Below are 17,123 nucleotides of genomic sequence, written 5' to 3' on the forward strand. Positions count from 1 at the left end.
CCATTGGATGTTTGGGAAATTCATTTCTTTTTCAAAAGTTACCAGTCCCTTTGGGGTAGTGTCATGCCCAGTAAGAATATCATATTCCTAACCTTCAAGATGCAGACTTCAGTCAATGTGGACCCTTTGAAATTAACTTTAAAATGTGGTCAAAATGCTGCCCAAGGATAGCCACCAACAGTCAGGTGATCTTTTGTGATTTCCAGGCAGACAAGGAATGACTCATGCCTGAAATAAAATAAAAAAAGAAAATGCTGGAAAAACTCAGCAGGTCTGGCAGCATCTGTGGAGAGAGAAACAGAGTTAACGTTTCGAGCCTGTATGACTCTCCTTAAGAGACCATGCCTGAATATGCTTCTGGAAACTTCTTAAAATTTAAATGACCATGGGTGGAATGCCCTCCCTTGAATAGACATTCACAATGTGAAACCACTTATAAATTTACCCCTCTTATTGACTGGGCATGTACACAAAACTCAAGTCCAGATTTCATGTCTCCAAGTTTGAAGCTTAACAAAGAGAGCTGTGCAGAAACCAGTTCCTCAAAAGTAGGTGTAAATAAACCATCCATTTCCCTGTTGTGTAGCAATGGCTTTGGACTTCAGAATCATTCTGGGTGGATAATAGAAGTATTGATTATGTGACCAAAACTAGCCACAGATAATGAATCTTATTACCGCAAGAACCAGGCTGAAACCAGATCTGTCTTGAAACCATCAGGAAAGAGGGACCATTCCTCCAGCCGGTGGAACTAAAGATAGCCAACTCAGGCAGTGCAAGGGGGGCTCATTTCTTTTCACCTGTGAAGATTTGCCTTTACAGAAACTTGGCCATAACCTTGGCTGGAAATCCAGAAATTTCCAACTTTCAATCATCTCCAAAGAAACGAGAAAACAAATCTGACCTGCACCATGTCACAACACTAAACAGGTAAAACACTCGCTCTAAACACACATCATGTTGCAGACACCCGAGGGGGAAAAAGTTATTCTACCATCTCTCTCCCTGTCCATAACAAAAGTAATAGTCAGCTAAGGTCCAATCTAAGGCAGCATAAGTGACAGCATTCCTGATGTGATAGTGCAAACCCCCAAAATGTAGAAAGTAACCTTTCAGTTAAACCCTTTGTCACAAACCAGTGAGAAAGTAGCCGAGAGTACTGAGTATTTATTGGCATATTTGTTTGACAGTGATTCAGCCCTGTCAATTGCCATTATATACTCAGCTTGGCATCAATGATGAGTTTCAGGAAACCTTGTGGACCTGACACTAAACTGAAAAGTGTATTGAAATATCACTAACTGGGTGATTAAAAGATGTTAATTGTGAATGCACCTCTCAATCACATGCAGATTAACAGGCTGGAGTTAAGTGCAGAAGTTGGCATGTTGGGGCCAGCTTCACGATGTGCTGTCACCAACTCACCAAGCTGGCAACCAAATCCACGAGACCTGCAGGTTAATTCAGCCTGATGTGCCTGCAAGTTCAAGGATTTTGGAGGGAGAGGGTTGTATGGGACACAAAGAATGTGTTAATAACTGAAGGGGTGGGAGACAGGCAGGTGAAAAGGAAGCATGAAAATCTAGGTAGACGAGAAAGGACAGGTTGGCATCAAGAGTGGAGAGGACCCAGCCAGCACAGTGTTCCAACATGGGAAGAAGGGGATTCTCAATCCAAGCACATCACTAATGCCATGGCTACAAGAACAGATCAGAGGTTGGGAATTCTGTGGCAAGTAACTTTCCTCCTGACTCCCCCAAAGTCTACATACCACCTACAAGGCACAAGACATAGTGTGATGGAACACTCTTCACTTGTCTGGATGACTGCAGCTCCAACAAAAGTTAAGATGTTCGACACCATCCAGGACAAAGCAGTTTCTTGGCTGCCTATCCACCACCTTAAACATTCACCCCCTCCACCACTGGCACATTATAGCTATACTGTTTATCATCTACAAGATTCATTGCAATAACTCGCCAAGGCTCCTTCAACAGCCCTTTCCAAACCCACCATCTCTACCACCTAGAAGGACAAGGGAAGCAGAAGCATGGGTGCACCGCTACTTGCAAGTTTCCCTCAAAGCTGCACACATTCTGTCTTGGAAAGATATGGCCATTCCTTTACTGTCACTGAGTCAAAATCTGGCAATTCCTGACCTAATAGCACTCTGAGAGTTCCTTCGCCACATGATTGCAATGGTTCAAGAAGAAGCTCACCACCATCTTCTCAAAGGCAATTAGGGATTGGCAATGTATGAATGCCTATGTTCCAAATTTTTAAAAATTGCCCATCTAACAGAAGGTAAAGTCCAAGAAGGGCGAGTCAGAGATGGATCACGTAGAGTAGAGGAGGGGCAGAAATTGGAAGCAGAATTAATGAAATTCTTTAGACCAGGGCGAGAGTTGGAAGCACCACTGACAACGTCATCAGTGTTACCAAGAGGTCAGGGATGGTGCCTGAACCCAGACATATTACCTGTACGGGGGTCAATGGGATATGCTTATGTAATTAGTAATTCTGCAGTTGCTGGCCAGCAGCACTACATGCAAACTGCTGCTGCAGGCAAGTGACAATTGGATTGTTTCAACAGCTAGTCAGTTTAAGGGATAACATCCTGTCTGTCTTTTTGGAACATTGTTTGAATGGTTATGTGAGCCACAGTAGCTCTTCTTTTGAATACATATACACAGGCTTTAAACAGATCATTCAAGTTATCTGGCACAGATCAATATATAAGGTTGTCAAGGGGCAGTGGTTTTCATTGAGATGGAAATCTAGGCCAGATATGTGAGTAGAGTAAGTTTGTAACAACTATAAATAATTTTTTGTATTTTGTACTATTCATTTACCCGATTGATGGTAAATAAACTGTTAGTCAATAGCTTGAGCCTTGGTCTGAATCAGTGTATGTCAATTATCTAGAGTAGATGAGGAGCATCATGTGGTAGCATATTGTACAATAATAAGCATGCTCTGGGCCTAAGTAAAGGCTCATTCAGTTCCTATGGGATGCAAGTTCCCATATTGGGTGTGCTTAATGGTATTAAACCTAAGTAGAACATCCAACATTAACCCTAAAAATGTAACAATATCCAGCAAAATTAGCTGAAAAATATTGCACAACTTAAAAGTTCCTGGTAGTAGGTCCAGTAGTAGAACTCATATGTGGCATAAAAACTGAATCATTCATGCTCATGATTTTTTAAAAATTGGCAACTTTATTTTTTGCAGATTGTAACTGATCAACAAACAGGGCAGAAAATACAGATAGTGACAGCCTTAGACACAGCTGTATCCTCCAAAGAGTTTATCTTGGCCACTCCGGATGGCAGAGGTGCAGGAAAGGTAATATTGGATGGTGGAGACAACACGGCCCAAGGAAAATTTGTTCTGACAGCGCCTGAAAGCTCCAGTTCAAAGCAGCTAATTCTCACCACTACAGATGGCATTGTACCCCAAAGATTTCAGGTAATTAACACATGCGACATACTGTTCCTTACTGCATTAATCATGTTCTTTGAGTTACTGGGGTAGAAATTCACCTCGAATGGTAATATAAGTGGGTGGTATAGTATTGGCCTTCTGTTGGATTCCCTGCTGCAGTCAGCTGGTTACTGCTACTGAGGGAAATATTGGATCAGAGAAACGATCCATGTTCCCATGTGTTTGCTGCCCTTGCCCTTCTAGGTGGTAGAGGTCGCAGGTTTGGAAGGTGATGTTGAAAGAGGCATGGCGAGTTGCTGCTGTGCATCTTATATATGGTACACGCTATTGCCACAGTGCATTGGTGGTTGAGAGAGTGGATGTTGGAGTTGGTGGATGGGGTGAAAATCAAGTGGGCTGCTTTGTCCTGGATGGTGTTGAGTTTTTTGAGTGTTTTTGGAGCCACACTCATCCAGGCAAGTGGAGAGTATTTCGTCACGCTTCTGACTTGTGCCTTGCAAATGGTGGACAGGCTTTGGGGAGGCAAGAGGTGAGTTACTCTCCGCAGAATTCCCAGCCTCTGACCTGCTTTTGTAACCGCAATATTTATATGGCTAGTCCAGCTCAGTTCCTGGTAATGGTGACCCCAGGATGTTGATAGTGGGGGATTCAGTGATGGTAATGACATTGAATGTCTCAGGGAGATGATTGGATTTGTTGGCGATCGTCATTGCCTGGCACTTGTTTGGCATGAATGTTACTTGCCACTTGTCAGCCCAAGCCTGGATATTGCCCAGGTCTTGCTGCATTTGGACATGAACTGCTTCAGTATCTGAGGAGTCATGAGCATTGTGCAATCATCAGCGAACATCCCCACTTCTGACCTAATGATGGAGGGAAGGTTCTTAATGAAGCAGCTGAAGATGGTTGGGCCAAGGACACTACCCTGAGGAACTCCAACAGTGATGTCCTGGAGCTGAGATGACAACCACATCCAACAACCACAGCCATCTTCCTTTGTACTAGGTATGACTGCAACCAGTGGAGAGTTTTCGCCCTGATTCACATTGACTCCAGTTTTGCTAGGGCTCCTTGAGACTACACTCAGTCACATGCGGTCTTGATGTCAAGGGCAGTCACTCTCACCTCACCTCTGGAGTTCAGTTCTTTTGTCCATGTTCGTATTAAGTCTGGAATGAGGTCAGGAGCTGAGAGGCCCTGGTGGAACCCAAACGGAGCGTCAGTGAGCAGGTTGTTTCCGAGCAAATGCTGTGTAAGACTGACCACATGACCCCTCCCCAGCCCACCCAAACCCCAGTGATCACCTGACCCCCCCCCCCCCCCCCCCAATCCCAACCTTACCTTACACACTTACTTTCTCCCTGGCTTCTCAAAGTGGCTTTAAACTTACCAGATTTACAGCAGTATCATTAAAGCAAAATACTGTGGATGCTGGAAATCCAAAATAAAAACAGAAAATGCTGGAAAAACTCAGCAGGTCTGACAGCATTTGTGGAAAGAAAAAGAGTTAATATTTTCAACTCCTTTCCTCCGACTTCGGCTGCAATCAACTGAAGGCCCTGGGAACCAGCTGCTCTGCACTTTTCTGAAGAAGCTCGAGTCAGAATGTTGGCAGCGAAAGTTGCAGCTGCATTTTAGTACAGGAGCGAAGTGCAACCTGTCTGTGATTGCCACTTCTCGGAAGCTCTGGCCCAAAATTTCTAAATTTCTTCCATCTAATTATTTTTATCCTGCCTCTCTTATTCGTTTAAGCTTCATGGTCATGAAGTTCTAGTCCTATCTCAAGACTGTTCTATATACCCTCCTTTCATTAAGCTGCAGCTTCTATTTGCACTTGGATGTCTCTCGGGACTAATACTGTAGGATCTTTCCCTCTCACATGGTTAGAGACTCTTTCTCCAGTTTTGTAACACAATAGTCACTCTCAGATGCACTATTAGAACTCGAACTGTGCTTTCTTGTTTTCCATTCTTTTACGTTATTCTGCCCATCCATGGACTTTGCTTCTTGTCCATCTAATTAAATATTTAATCAATATTTATACTAGCCAGTAGCTTTTCCTGCACGTGCTACAATAGCCACACTCCTCCATTCACTGGATGCTCCTGGAACATTCATCGCACTTTAGGCACTTGACCTTTTGGATGTGATAGCCCTGTCCTGTGCATCATGATCACTAAGCTTTCCACCATCCAGTCCCTGATTTATTGTATTTTCTTTCTAAGGGCTGTCATTGCCAAACACCTGTGAAGTACAGGGTGCCTCATCGCCTTCTGTCAAATGCTCAATTTCTGGAAATTTGTAAACAACCCTGATTTACTGTGAGGAATAAACTTTAATAGTTTGATTATCATTTTGGATAACCACTGTTTTACCATCATGCCCTGTTACCTTACCAGAGCCGTTACATTCCCTATGGCCCTCTCTTTTGTAATATATCCCCAGAATTAAAGTCTATGTTGGTCAGTCTTGTATGATACCTTAGAATTTTCTGTAAGACTCAGCCTTGAGGAAAGCCCTTCTCCCTGCATGTGGCGCATTCCAATATGCAGAAAAAATGGAACTAATCGTAGTCCCCTCTCGGGCAGGGAGACCATCCCCAGCAGCGAAGGTAATTTGGGATTCCCTGCATAGACCAATTGATAGGGCCCAGCCATCCAAAGCTAATTCTTTGCATGAGCCAGTGCAGTTATAACATATGAAATAGGAGCAGGAGTAGGAGTAGGCCGCTCAGCCCCTGGAACCTGCCCACCTATTCAATAAGATCATGGCTGATCTGTTTGTGTTTCGAATTTCACATTCCTAACCACCCCCGATAATCTTTGATTCCCTGGCCTAACAAGAACCCATCTATGTCTGCTCTAAAATATTCAATGATCCCGCCTCCACTGCCTTCTGAGGCAGAGAATTCCAAAGTCGCACAACCCCCTGAGAGGAAAAAAAATCTCCTCATCTCTGTCCTACAAGGGCGACCCCAGATTTTAAAATGGTTCTGGACTTAGCCACAAGAAAAAAAAACCCTTTCCACGTCCACCTTGTCAAGACCATTCAGGATCTTATAGTCTTCAATCAAGTCACCCCTCACTCTTCTTAACTCTAGTGGAAGCAAGCCCAGCCTGCCCAATCTATCCTCATAAGACAGCCCACTCATTCCAGGTATCAATCTAGTAAAAGCAAAAAACTGCGGATGCTGGAAACCCAAAACAAAAATAAAAATACCTGGAAAAACTCAGCAGGTCTAACAGCATCTGCGGAGAGGAACACAGTTAACGTTTCCAGTCCGTATGACTCTTCAACAAAACTAAGGAAAAATAGAAGAGAGGTGAAATATAAGCTGGTCTAAGGGGGGTGGGACAAGTAGAGGTGGATAGAGGGCCAGTGATAGGTGGAGATTGCCAAAAGATGTCATAGACAAAAGGACAAAGAGGTGTTGAAGGTGGTGATATTAGCTAAGAAATGTGCTAATAGGTGACATTAAGGGTAGAAAGCAGGACGAGCAAGGTACAGATAGCCCTCGTGGGGGTGGGGTGGGGGGAAAGGATCGAAATAGGTTAAAAGGTAGAGATAAAACAATGGATGGAAATGCATTTAAAAATAATGGAAATAGGTGGGAAAAGAAAAATCTATATAAATTATTGGAAAAAAGGGGGATCGGAAAGGGGGTGGGGATGGAGGAGAGAGTTCATGATCTAAAATTGTTGAACTCAATATCAATCTAATAAACCTCCTCTGAACCGTCCTCCCAACGCGTTTATATCCTTCCTTAAATAAGGAGACCAAAACTGCACACAGTATTTGAGATGCAGCCTCACCAGTGCCCTGTATAAATGAAGCATAACATCCTTACTTTTATAACAAAAACAGAATTACCTGGAAAAACTCAGCAGGTCTGGCAGCATCGGCGGAGAAGAAAAGAGTCGACGTTTCGAGTCCTCATGACCCTTCAACAGAACTGAGTATAGTTAGGAGAGGAGTGAAATATAAGCTGGTTTAAGGTGGGGGGGGGGAGGGAGGGAAGGGGGGAGAGAGAAGTTGAGGGTGGGGTGGTTGTAGGGACAAGCAAGCAGTGATAGGAGCAGATAATCAAAATATGTCACAGACAAAAGGATCAAAGAGGTGTTGAAGGTGGTGATATTATCTAAGAAAATGTGCTAATTAAGAATGGATGGCAGGACACTCAAGGTACAGCTCTAGTGGGGGTGGGGTGGAAAGACTGACAAGGTATTAGTTGTAGATTTAAAAATAATGGAAATAGGTGGGAAAAGAAAAATCTATATAAATTATTGAAAGAAACGAAAGGGAGGGGGAAGAAACGGGAAGTGGGTGGGGATGGGGGGAGGGAGTTTAAGATCTAAAGTTGTTGAATTCAATATTCAGCCCGGAAGGCTGTAAAGTGCCTAGTCGGAAGATGAGGTGCTGTTCCTCCAGTTTGTGTTGGGCTTCACTGGCACAATGCAACAAGCCAAGGACAGACATGTGGGCAAGAGAGCAGGGTGGAGTGTTTGTGTTGGGCTTCACTGGAACAATGCAGCAAGCCAAGGACAGACATGTGGGCAAGAGAGCAGGGTGGAGTGTTAAAATGGCAAGCGACAAGGAGGTTTGGGTGTTTCTTGCGGACAGACCGCAGGTGTTCTGCAAAGCGGTCGCCCAGTTTGCGTTTGGTCTCTCCAATGTAGAGGAGACCGCATTGGGAGCAACGAATACAGTAGACTAAGTTAGAGGAAATGCAAATGAAATGCTGCTTCACTTGAAAGGAGTGTTTGGGCCCTTGAACGGTGAGGAGAGAGGAAGTGAAGGGGCAGGTGTTGCATCTTCTGCGTGGGCATGGGGAGGTGCCATAGGTGGGGGTTGAGGAGTAGGGGGTGATGGAGGAGTGGACCAGGGTGTCCCGGAGGGAACGATCCCTACGGAATGCCGCCGGGGGGGTGAAGGGAAGATGTGTTTGGTGATGGCATCATGCTGGAGTTGGCGGAAATGGCGGAGGATGATCCTTTGAATGCGGAGGCTGGTGGGGTGATAAGTGAGGACAAGGGGGACCCTATCATGTTTCTGGGAGGGAGGAGAAGGCGTGAGGGCGGATGCGCAGGAGATGGGCCGGACACGGTTGAGGGCCCTGTCCACGACCGTGGGTGGAAAACCTCGGTTAAGGAAGAAGGAGGACATGTCAGAGGAACTGTTTTTGAAGGTAGCGTCATCAGAACAGATGCGACGGAGGCGAAGGAACTGAGAGAATGGGATGGAGTCCTTACAGGAGGTGGGGTGTGAGGAGCTGTAGTCGAGGTAGCTGTGGGAGTCGGTAGGCTTGTAATGGATATTGGCGGACAGTCTGTCATCAGAAATTGAGACAGAGAGGTCAAGGAAGGGAAGGGAAGTGTCAGAGATGGACCATGTGAAAATGATGGAGGGGTGGAGATTGGAAGCAAAATTAATAAATTTTTCCAAGTCCAGACGAGAGCATGAAGCCGCACCGAAGTAATCATCGATGTACCGGAGAAAGAGTTGTGGGAGGGGGCCGAAGTAGGACTGGAAAACTGAAAAAACTTTGTTTTTATCCTTACTTTTATGTTCAATTCCTCTCGTAATAAAGGATAACATTCCATTTGCCTTCTTGATTACTTGCTGTATCTGCATATTAACCTTTTGTGACTCATGCACTAGAATACCTAGATGCCTCTGCACCTCGGAATTCTGCAGTTGTTCTCCATTTAAATAATACTCTGCTTTTTTATTCTTCCTGCCAAAGTGAACAACTTCACATTTTCCCACACTGTACTCCATTTGCCAGATTTTTGCCCACTCACTCAACTTGAAAAGGATCAAGAACGTAAGGGCACAGTTTTAATGTGATTTGCAAAAGATGCAAGTGTGACGTGAGAAAAAACATTTTCACACAACGAGTGGTTCGGGTCTGGAATGCACTTCCTGGAAGTGTGGTGGAGGCAGGTTCAATCAAGGCCATTCAAGAGAGCATTAGATGATTATTTGAATAGCAACAATGTGCAGGGGTATGGCGAAAAGGTAGGGCAATGGCACTAGGTCATAATGCTCATTTGGAGAGCCAGTGCGGACATGGTGGCCTCCTTCTGTGCCGTTAAAACTGTGTGATTGTCTATATCCATCTACAAACTCCTTACATCATCTTTGCAACATACTTTCCTGCCTCTCTTTGTGTCATCTGCAAATTTAGCTACCATGCCTTCATTCCTCTCATTTAAGTCATTGATGTCATCAACTTGATGTATAGTTGATCTACTAAGATTTTATGCAGCATTCCATCTATCTGTGTAATTCTCTTCAGAGTCCATTGTTGAAAGCACTCCCATTTGTGGTGTTCATGACCATGGTCTTCATGTTTTCACATGTCTCTGAACCCATCATGAGCAAATTCCCCTCCATTATCAAGCAGAAACTTAGCCAGTGTCCCAAGTCTAGCCCCGATCCAGGACTAGATAATGTCATAACATTATGACATTATCCACAATTACCCTTTTGTCCTGACCATGTTTTACAAAATAATTAAATCTGGCTGCCATGTGTGTAAAGTGTAAAATGAATACATTTTTGACTTTGTCCCATGCCTTTGGATCCATGGCAACTACCTTATTAAAGTCATTTGCCAATGGAAGGCTTCCAATAGGATGTGGTAGCATCCTCTGATACTTTTTACATATTTCACATTTTGCACTAATCTCTTCAATGAGTCTTGTATGCTTCTCATCAACTACACCTGCATCCTTTAGCAGGATTTTTAAGCTTTGAGAAGAAGGGTGAGGAAATTGTCTGTAAGACAATTTGTTTTTCCTTTCTGATTCTTATAACCTGACGAAACTAGTACTTCTATAGTGTTCTAATTAGAAAGAGCAGGTTTCATTAAGGGCCCTGATTGGGAAAACTGCAGATCCACTGACTTTCCAAAAACAATTGCTTTATCATGTCCCATGTCCGGTTTCATTTATGTATTTTTCATGGAAGGCTTACTTAACAGCAAAGGTATCCGACTAGGGTACTAATCATGGGTGATTTTAGTATGCATGTAGACTGGACTAATCAAATTGGCAAGCGTAGCCTTGAGGGAGAGAGTTCATAGAGTGTATTAGAGATTGTTTCTTGGAGCAATATGTTGTGGAACCAACCAGGGAGCAGGCTATTCTGGGTTTGGTCTTGTGTAATGAGATGGGATAATTAATGATCTCATAGTAAAGGATCCTCTAGGGAAGAGTGATCAGAGCATGACAGAATTCCAAGTTTAGTTTGAGAGTGAGAAACTTGAGTCCCACACTAGTGTTCTGGAGTTAAACAAAGGTAACTACATAGGTATGAGGGCAGATTTGGCCCTAGTGGACTGGGCAGGAAGACTACAAGGTAGGACAGTTGATGAACAGTGGCAGATATTTAAGGAGATATTCAATTTCTCCCGAGTAAAATATATCCTAATGAGGAAGAAAGATGGTGAGGGGGTAAAAAGCATTCATGGCTAAGCAAGGAAGTTAAAGATAACTTAAAGGCAAAAACTAAGGCATGCCAAATTGCAAAGGTCAGTGGCAGGCTGGAAGATTGGGAAACTTTTAAAGATCAACAAAGGGTTACTAAAAAAATAATAAAAAGAGCAAAGGTAAATTGTGAAAGAAAACTAGCGCAAAATGTAAAAACTGATAGCAAAAGCTTCTACAAGTATATAAAAGGAGAGTAGCTAAAGTGAATGTTGGTCCCTTGGAGGACAAGACTGGGGAGTTAATAGTGGGGAACGCAGAAATAGCAGAGACGCTTAATCAATATTTTGCCTCAGTTTTCACAGTGGAGGACACTAGTACCACCCCAATAGTAACAGGTGGTGCAGAGGATATAGAGAAGGAGGAACTTAGAGCAATCACCATCGCTAGAGAAAAAGTGCTGAGCAAATTATTGGGATTAAAGGATGACAAGTCCCCAGGACCTGATGGCTTACATCCCAGGGTCTTAAAGGAAGTGGCAGCGGAGATAGTGGATGCATTGGCTATAATATTCCAAAATTCCCTGGATTCTGGAAAGGTTCCAGTGGATTGGTAAAATGCTAATATAACACCTTATTCAAAAAGTGGGGGGGAGGCAGAAAGTAGGAAACTATAGATCAGTTAGTTTAACGTCTGTCGTTGGAAAATTGTTGAAATCCATTATTAAGGAAGTAATAATGGGGCATTTGGAAAGTCAAAATGCAATCCATCAGATTCAGCATGGTTTTATGAAGAGTAAATCGTGTTTGACTAGTTTACTAGAGTTCTTTAAAGATGTGACAAGCAAAGTGGATAATGGGAATCCTGTAGATGTAGTATATCTGGACTTCCAGAAGGCCTTTCATAAGGTGCTGCACAAAAGATTAATACACAAGATAAGATAAGATCACACAGAGTTAGGGCTGGGATAGAGGATTGGCTAACCAACAGAAAGCAGAGAGTCGGGATAAATGGGTCTTTTTCTGGATGGCAAACTGTAACCAGCGAGGTGCCACAGGGTTCGGTCTTTGGGCCCCAACTATTTACAATCTATATTAATGACTTGGATTCAGGGAAAGAAGATTTTATAGCTAAACTTGCAGATGACACCAAAATAGGTGGGAAAGTAAGTTGCAATGAAGAAATAAGAAATTTACAAATGGATATGGACAAGTTAGGTGAATGGGCCAAAATTTGGAAGATGGAGTTTAACGTGGATATGTGTGAGGTTATCCATTTTAGTCGGAAGAATAAAAGGGCAACTTATTATTTAAATGGAGAGAAACTTCAGAATGCTTCAGTGCAGAGGGATCTGGGTGCATGAATCGCTGAAAGCTAGTATGCAGGTACAGCAGGTAATAAGGAAGGCAAATGGAATTTTGGCATTTATTGCTAAAGGAATAGAGTATAAAAATAGGGAAGTGTTGTATAAGGCATTGGTGAGACCGCACCTGGAGTACACTGCACAGTTTTGCTCCCCTTACTTGAGGAAGGATGTAGTTGCACTGGAGGTGGTTCAGAGGAGGTTCACTAGATTGATTCCAGAGATGTGGGGCTTGTCTTATGAGGAGAGATTGAGCAGTTTAGGCCTATACTCGCTAGAGTTTAGAAGGATGAGAGGAGATCTAATTGAGGTATATAAGATGCTAAAGGGGATAGACAAACTAGACGTGGAGCAGATGTTTCCCCTTGTGGGGCATTCTAGAATGAGAGGCCATAGTTTTAGGCTAAGGGGTAGATTTAAATCAGAGATGAGGAGGAATCACTTTTCTCAAAGGGTTGTGAATCTGTGGAATCCACTACCTCAGAGTGCAGTAGATGCCGGAACGCTGAATAAATTTAAGGAGGAGATAGATTTTTAATTAGTAATGGGTTGAAAGGTTATGGGGAGAGGGCGGGAAATTGGAGTTGAGGTCGAAATGAGATCAGCCATGATCGTAATGAACGGTGGGGCAGGCTCGAGGGGCTGAATTGCCTACTCCTGCTCCTAGTTCTTATGTTCTTATGTTAATGCGACAGCTTACTCCAGCTATTTTGCATGTAATCACCACTCTTTTTAGTGACCTCAATGTATTGTGATCCCCAACCTAAAACAAGTAAAACTTCTGTATCACTGACCTTGCATTGATCCTCACCACTGAGTGAATCTAACTAATGTTTTAGCCAATCTGTTCCACACACTGAAGAGGTGCAATCACTAGTTAACAATGCAGAGTTAAATTCATCTACAACTAATATATTCATCACTGGACTAAAGCTTCTTGTGACTAGCGCAGTTGCTTCAGGCTGATCAACGCCATCATCATCTTGAGCCTCAGAATTCTCTGCCTCATGTGTCACTTCGAGAACTCTGCTGTTTTGCTTTGGGCAGTTCATTGTATATTTTGAGTCACATCTGAAGCACCTGTTGACTCTTCGCCTACCACTTCTGCCCCAATCCTGACGTCTGCTGTGGCTTGCCTCATAGGCAAGCAATAGATCATCTTTCAGGTAAATTTCATCCATGAAACCTGATAGAAGAGACAAACCTTCCTCAGCATTGAACTGATAGGCTTCCAACTCTCAAAATGCTTCACTTCTGATTTTACTTTTATTAAGAGGTGATAATGCCATACCTTCTTTCCTCTTTGGTAGGGACATAATTGGTGTCCACATATCCACTTTGTTCTTCTACTGGTCGTAAGGTTCAGACTCTGAGAATATCAGTGGGTGATCATAGCCCAACAATGTATACTTCCATGCATTCTTCACAAAAGCTACTCAGATTGTGATCTTCCATCTTAAAAAAAAAATTCTTAGTTTCAAACCTTCACCCTTGGGCAACCATTCTCTGCTACGATGTTAAACTTCTTGTAGCCATTCGGTGAAGGGGGGGACTTTACTTGCCTCTTATCAGCCCAAGTCTGAAAGTTGTCAGGTCTTTCTGCATATGGACACTGACTGCTTCAATATGTGATGTTAAACTTCTTATAGCCAGTTGGTGAAAATGGCCAGAAATCAATCCACCTTGTGAGACATTACCAATGCATAGCTCCCAACTCTGCAACCTAACACCAGTGTCAATAAGTGTATACCAAATAAACATATTAACTAATAAACAAATTAAAAGTTGTTGTGCCATCTTTATTTTCTTGAACTAATTAGATTTCGTGGTGAGAAATAGCACTCAAACTACTTCATATAGCTATAAAGAATTTTTAACTAGTTAAGCTATAAATTTTATGTGGTTCTTGTATCGCCTTGGTACTAGTTTAAACTACTGTTCCAGTTTAGAGAAAAAAAGTAACCTTGAAATTCACCAACCAATCAACTACCTGCTTACCTAGTTAATGCCTCTGAACTTGAGCTCTGAGTTCTCGCTGTCCCTTGTTCACTCTCTCTGATCACTCCTTGTTCTATAAATGACCAAAACAGCGCCTCTTCCTTCACTGTGCCGAATTCCCCCTCTCCTAAATTCCCTGAGTTAAGTAAGTACACTGTCTCGCAGTACTCTGTCGAGTTGGACTTTGTGCACTAGCAAAACCTCCTGGATTTCTACTAGCTGAATTTCCTGAGACCTGAGTCAGGCCTGCTGACGAGGAAACCAGTTCTAACTAACCATCCAGTGAACTAAAATGCAGAGCTGACACTAGAGGCAGCTTGTTTATCACTAAGACTGGAAAAATGTACAACTTAATGTTAAATTTGAGTTAAATATTAAATGCAAACTTGACTTAATTTTAGAAAGAGTTCAACTCTCAAAATTCCATCACTCCCAAATTCCACAATTATTATGTATCCTGTCCAGCAGTACTCCACTGAGCAGGACTTTGTGCTACTATTGGCTTAAGTATGAATAACTTGAAATCAGCAATCCTATTTAGAGAGTGTTACTCCTATCCCAGTTAATCAGACTAGGACATCATAGAAAGATAATGCTACATCAATAGAAGAGACAGAGCAGTTGCAGGACTTGATTGGTCAGTTGAACTGGTTGTGGACTGAGACTGGACCAGACGCTTGCTTTAATGTTTGCAGTTAAGTGCTATAATGAAACACTTAAAGTTGAGAATGTCCTATGGGTAAATAAAAATTTTAAAAATTGAATCCGGAAAATTGCAAACTTAAGTTCCCATCCTTAGGTGACACAAAGAACATTTATAGTGATGTTTCACATGCTAACCTTCCTGATGGGCATTTCAGTGCAGCTGGTTTCATAGTATAACCTATGGGTGAAAGTGGGAAATGTAGCCATTTAGATGGGTAAACTAAGAAATAAAAAGTGCTTTAGCTGCTGAAACATTGATTCTTATGGTGCAAATGGTTGTGGGATTCTATTTATCAAATATTTTAAATAAGGTTCTTTACAAAGGGCATACTGAAAATTGTATACCTATTGCATGTTATGTGGATTATCGTTCATTGTGGAATAATGTACATTCTATGAAAGTTATGAATGAGAAAATGTTACAGATTGACCCTACTGGTTTGAAACAAATACTGGAGAGAATGGAAATCTTTAAAATTAAACGTGTGGATGCAAATCGTTGACTGTGTGATTTTTTTTAGACAAGAATAAGTATATGTACGAAGAAATTGTTAAGGGTCATAGAGAAGGGGCATCTCAGAATGCAAAGCTTTGTACAGAGTACAGAGCTAATTGATTTAATTTGTTTTGAAATTTAGGTTTTTATTTTAAGAGATAAGGGAATCTTAAGTTGTATATTAAGTTGTATTTAATTTCATGCAGGTGGTGGGCATTAACGAGGGATCCACATGTGCCCCTATAAATACAAACTGACTGCAACTGTGGTTGTCTGTCATGTGTAACTCTGTAAATAAATATTAAGAGTGTAGAGATTGACTCCAGTTCTGTGCCTCACCAACAGGTTTTCTGAAATACAGGATATGAAGTTACAAAACATTCACATTTAATCTCAGCCCATAACTCCCACTTTGCCTGTTATTTGCATTCACTTATTTGAATCATTGAATAATTCATTTTTCTGCAAAGAATGACTGATTTATTAGGAGCAAGGTCTTCATGGAAACATGGACACGAGAATATGACATCAAAACATTGGCTATCTTCAATTAATCTTCATTTCCACAAAGAAAATTGATGAAATCATTTCCTACTCAGTGTATATAAGAAGAATAGCTTAGTTAACCTTTCATCTGGTTGATTTCGTTACATATTTGATGAGTCTTGTTGTCTCAGGGTCAAGGCATGTACCATGAACTGTAGTTCTAGAAGTACATTGGATGAGATAACCTGCCTAGTATATGTTATAACACAGACTCCAGACCCCATGAAGTCTCATGACATCAGGTCAAACATGGGCAAGGAAACCTCCTGCTGATTACCACGTACCACCCTCCTTCAGTGATGAATCAGTGCTCCTCCATGTTGAACACCACATGGAGGAAGCACTGAGGGTGGCAAGGGCGCACAATGTACTCTGGGTGGGGGACTTCAATGTCCATCACCAATAGTGGCTTGGTAGCACCACTGTTGACCGGGCTGGCCTAGCTGCTAGACTAGGTCTGCGGCAGGTTGTGAAGGAACCAACAAGAGGGAAAAACATACTTGACCTCATCCTCACCAATCTGCCTGCTGCAGATGCATCTGTCCATGACCGTATCGGTAGGAATGACCACCGCACAGTCGTTGTGGAGACGAAGTCCCGCCTTCACATTGAGAGTACACTCTATCATGATGTGTGGCACTGCCACCGTGCTAAATGGGATAGATTTTGAACAGATCTAGCAACTCAAGACTGGGCATCCATGAGGCGCTGTGGGCCATCAGCAGCAGCAGAATTGTACTCGAACACAATCTGTAACCTCATGGCCCGGCATATCCCCCACTCTACCATTACCATCAAGCCAGCAGATAAACCCTGGCTCAATGAAGAGCGCAGGAGGGCATGCCAGGAGCAGCACCAGGCGTACCTAAAAATGAGGTGTTAACCAGGTGAAGCTATAACACAGGACTACTTGCATGCCAAACAGCATAAGCAGCAAGTGATAGACAGGGCTAAGCGATCCCACAACCAACGGATCAGATCTAAGCTCTGCAGTCCTACCACATCCAGTCACGAATGATGGTGGTCAATTAAACAACTCACAGGAGGAGGAGTATCCCCATCCTCAATGATGGAGGAGCCCAGCACATCAATGCAAAAGATAAGGCTGAAGCATTTGCTATAATCTTCAGCAGAAGTG

At 42.7% G+C, this 17,123-nt stretch overlaps 1 protein-coding gene across 3 annotated transcripts in view; it reads left to right on the forward strand.

Annotated features, from left to right (window-relative positions):
• Positions 1-17,123, forward strand: part of nr2c2 (nuclear receptor subfamily 2, group C, member 2) — a 258,076-nt gene that overhangs the window by 74,846 nt on the left and 166,107 nt on the right. For all 3 annotated transcript variants that reach the window (XM_078543883.1, XM_078543882.1, XM_078543881.1), the window contains one exon: positions 3,235-3,471. In XM_078543883.1, coding sequence (XP_078400009.1) covers positions 3,235-3,471 — 237 coding nt within the window. The remainder of the gene's footprint in view (positions 1-3,234; positions 3,472-17,123) is intronic.

This window comes from Cetorhinus maximus, chromosome 6 (assembly GCF_964194155.1).
Source record: "Cetorhinus maximus chromosome 6, sCetMax3.hap1.1, whole genome shotgun sequence".
NCBI classification, from domain to species: Eukaryota; Metazoa; Chordata; class Chondrichthyes; order Lamniformes; family Cetorhinidae; genus Cetorhinus; species Cetorhinus maximus.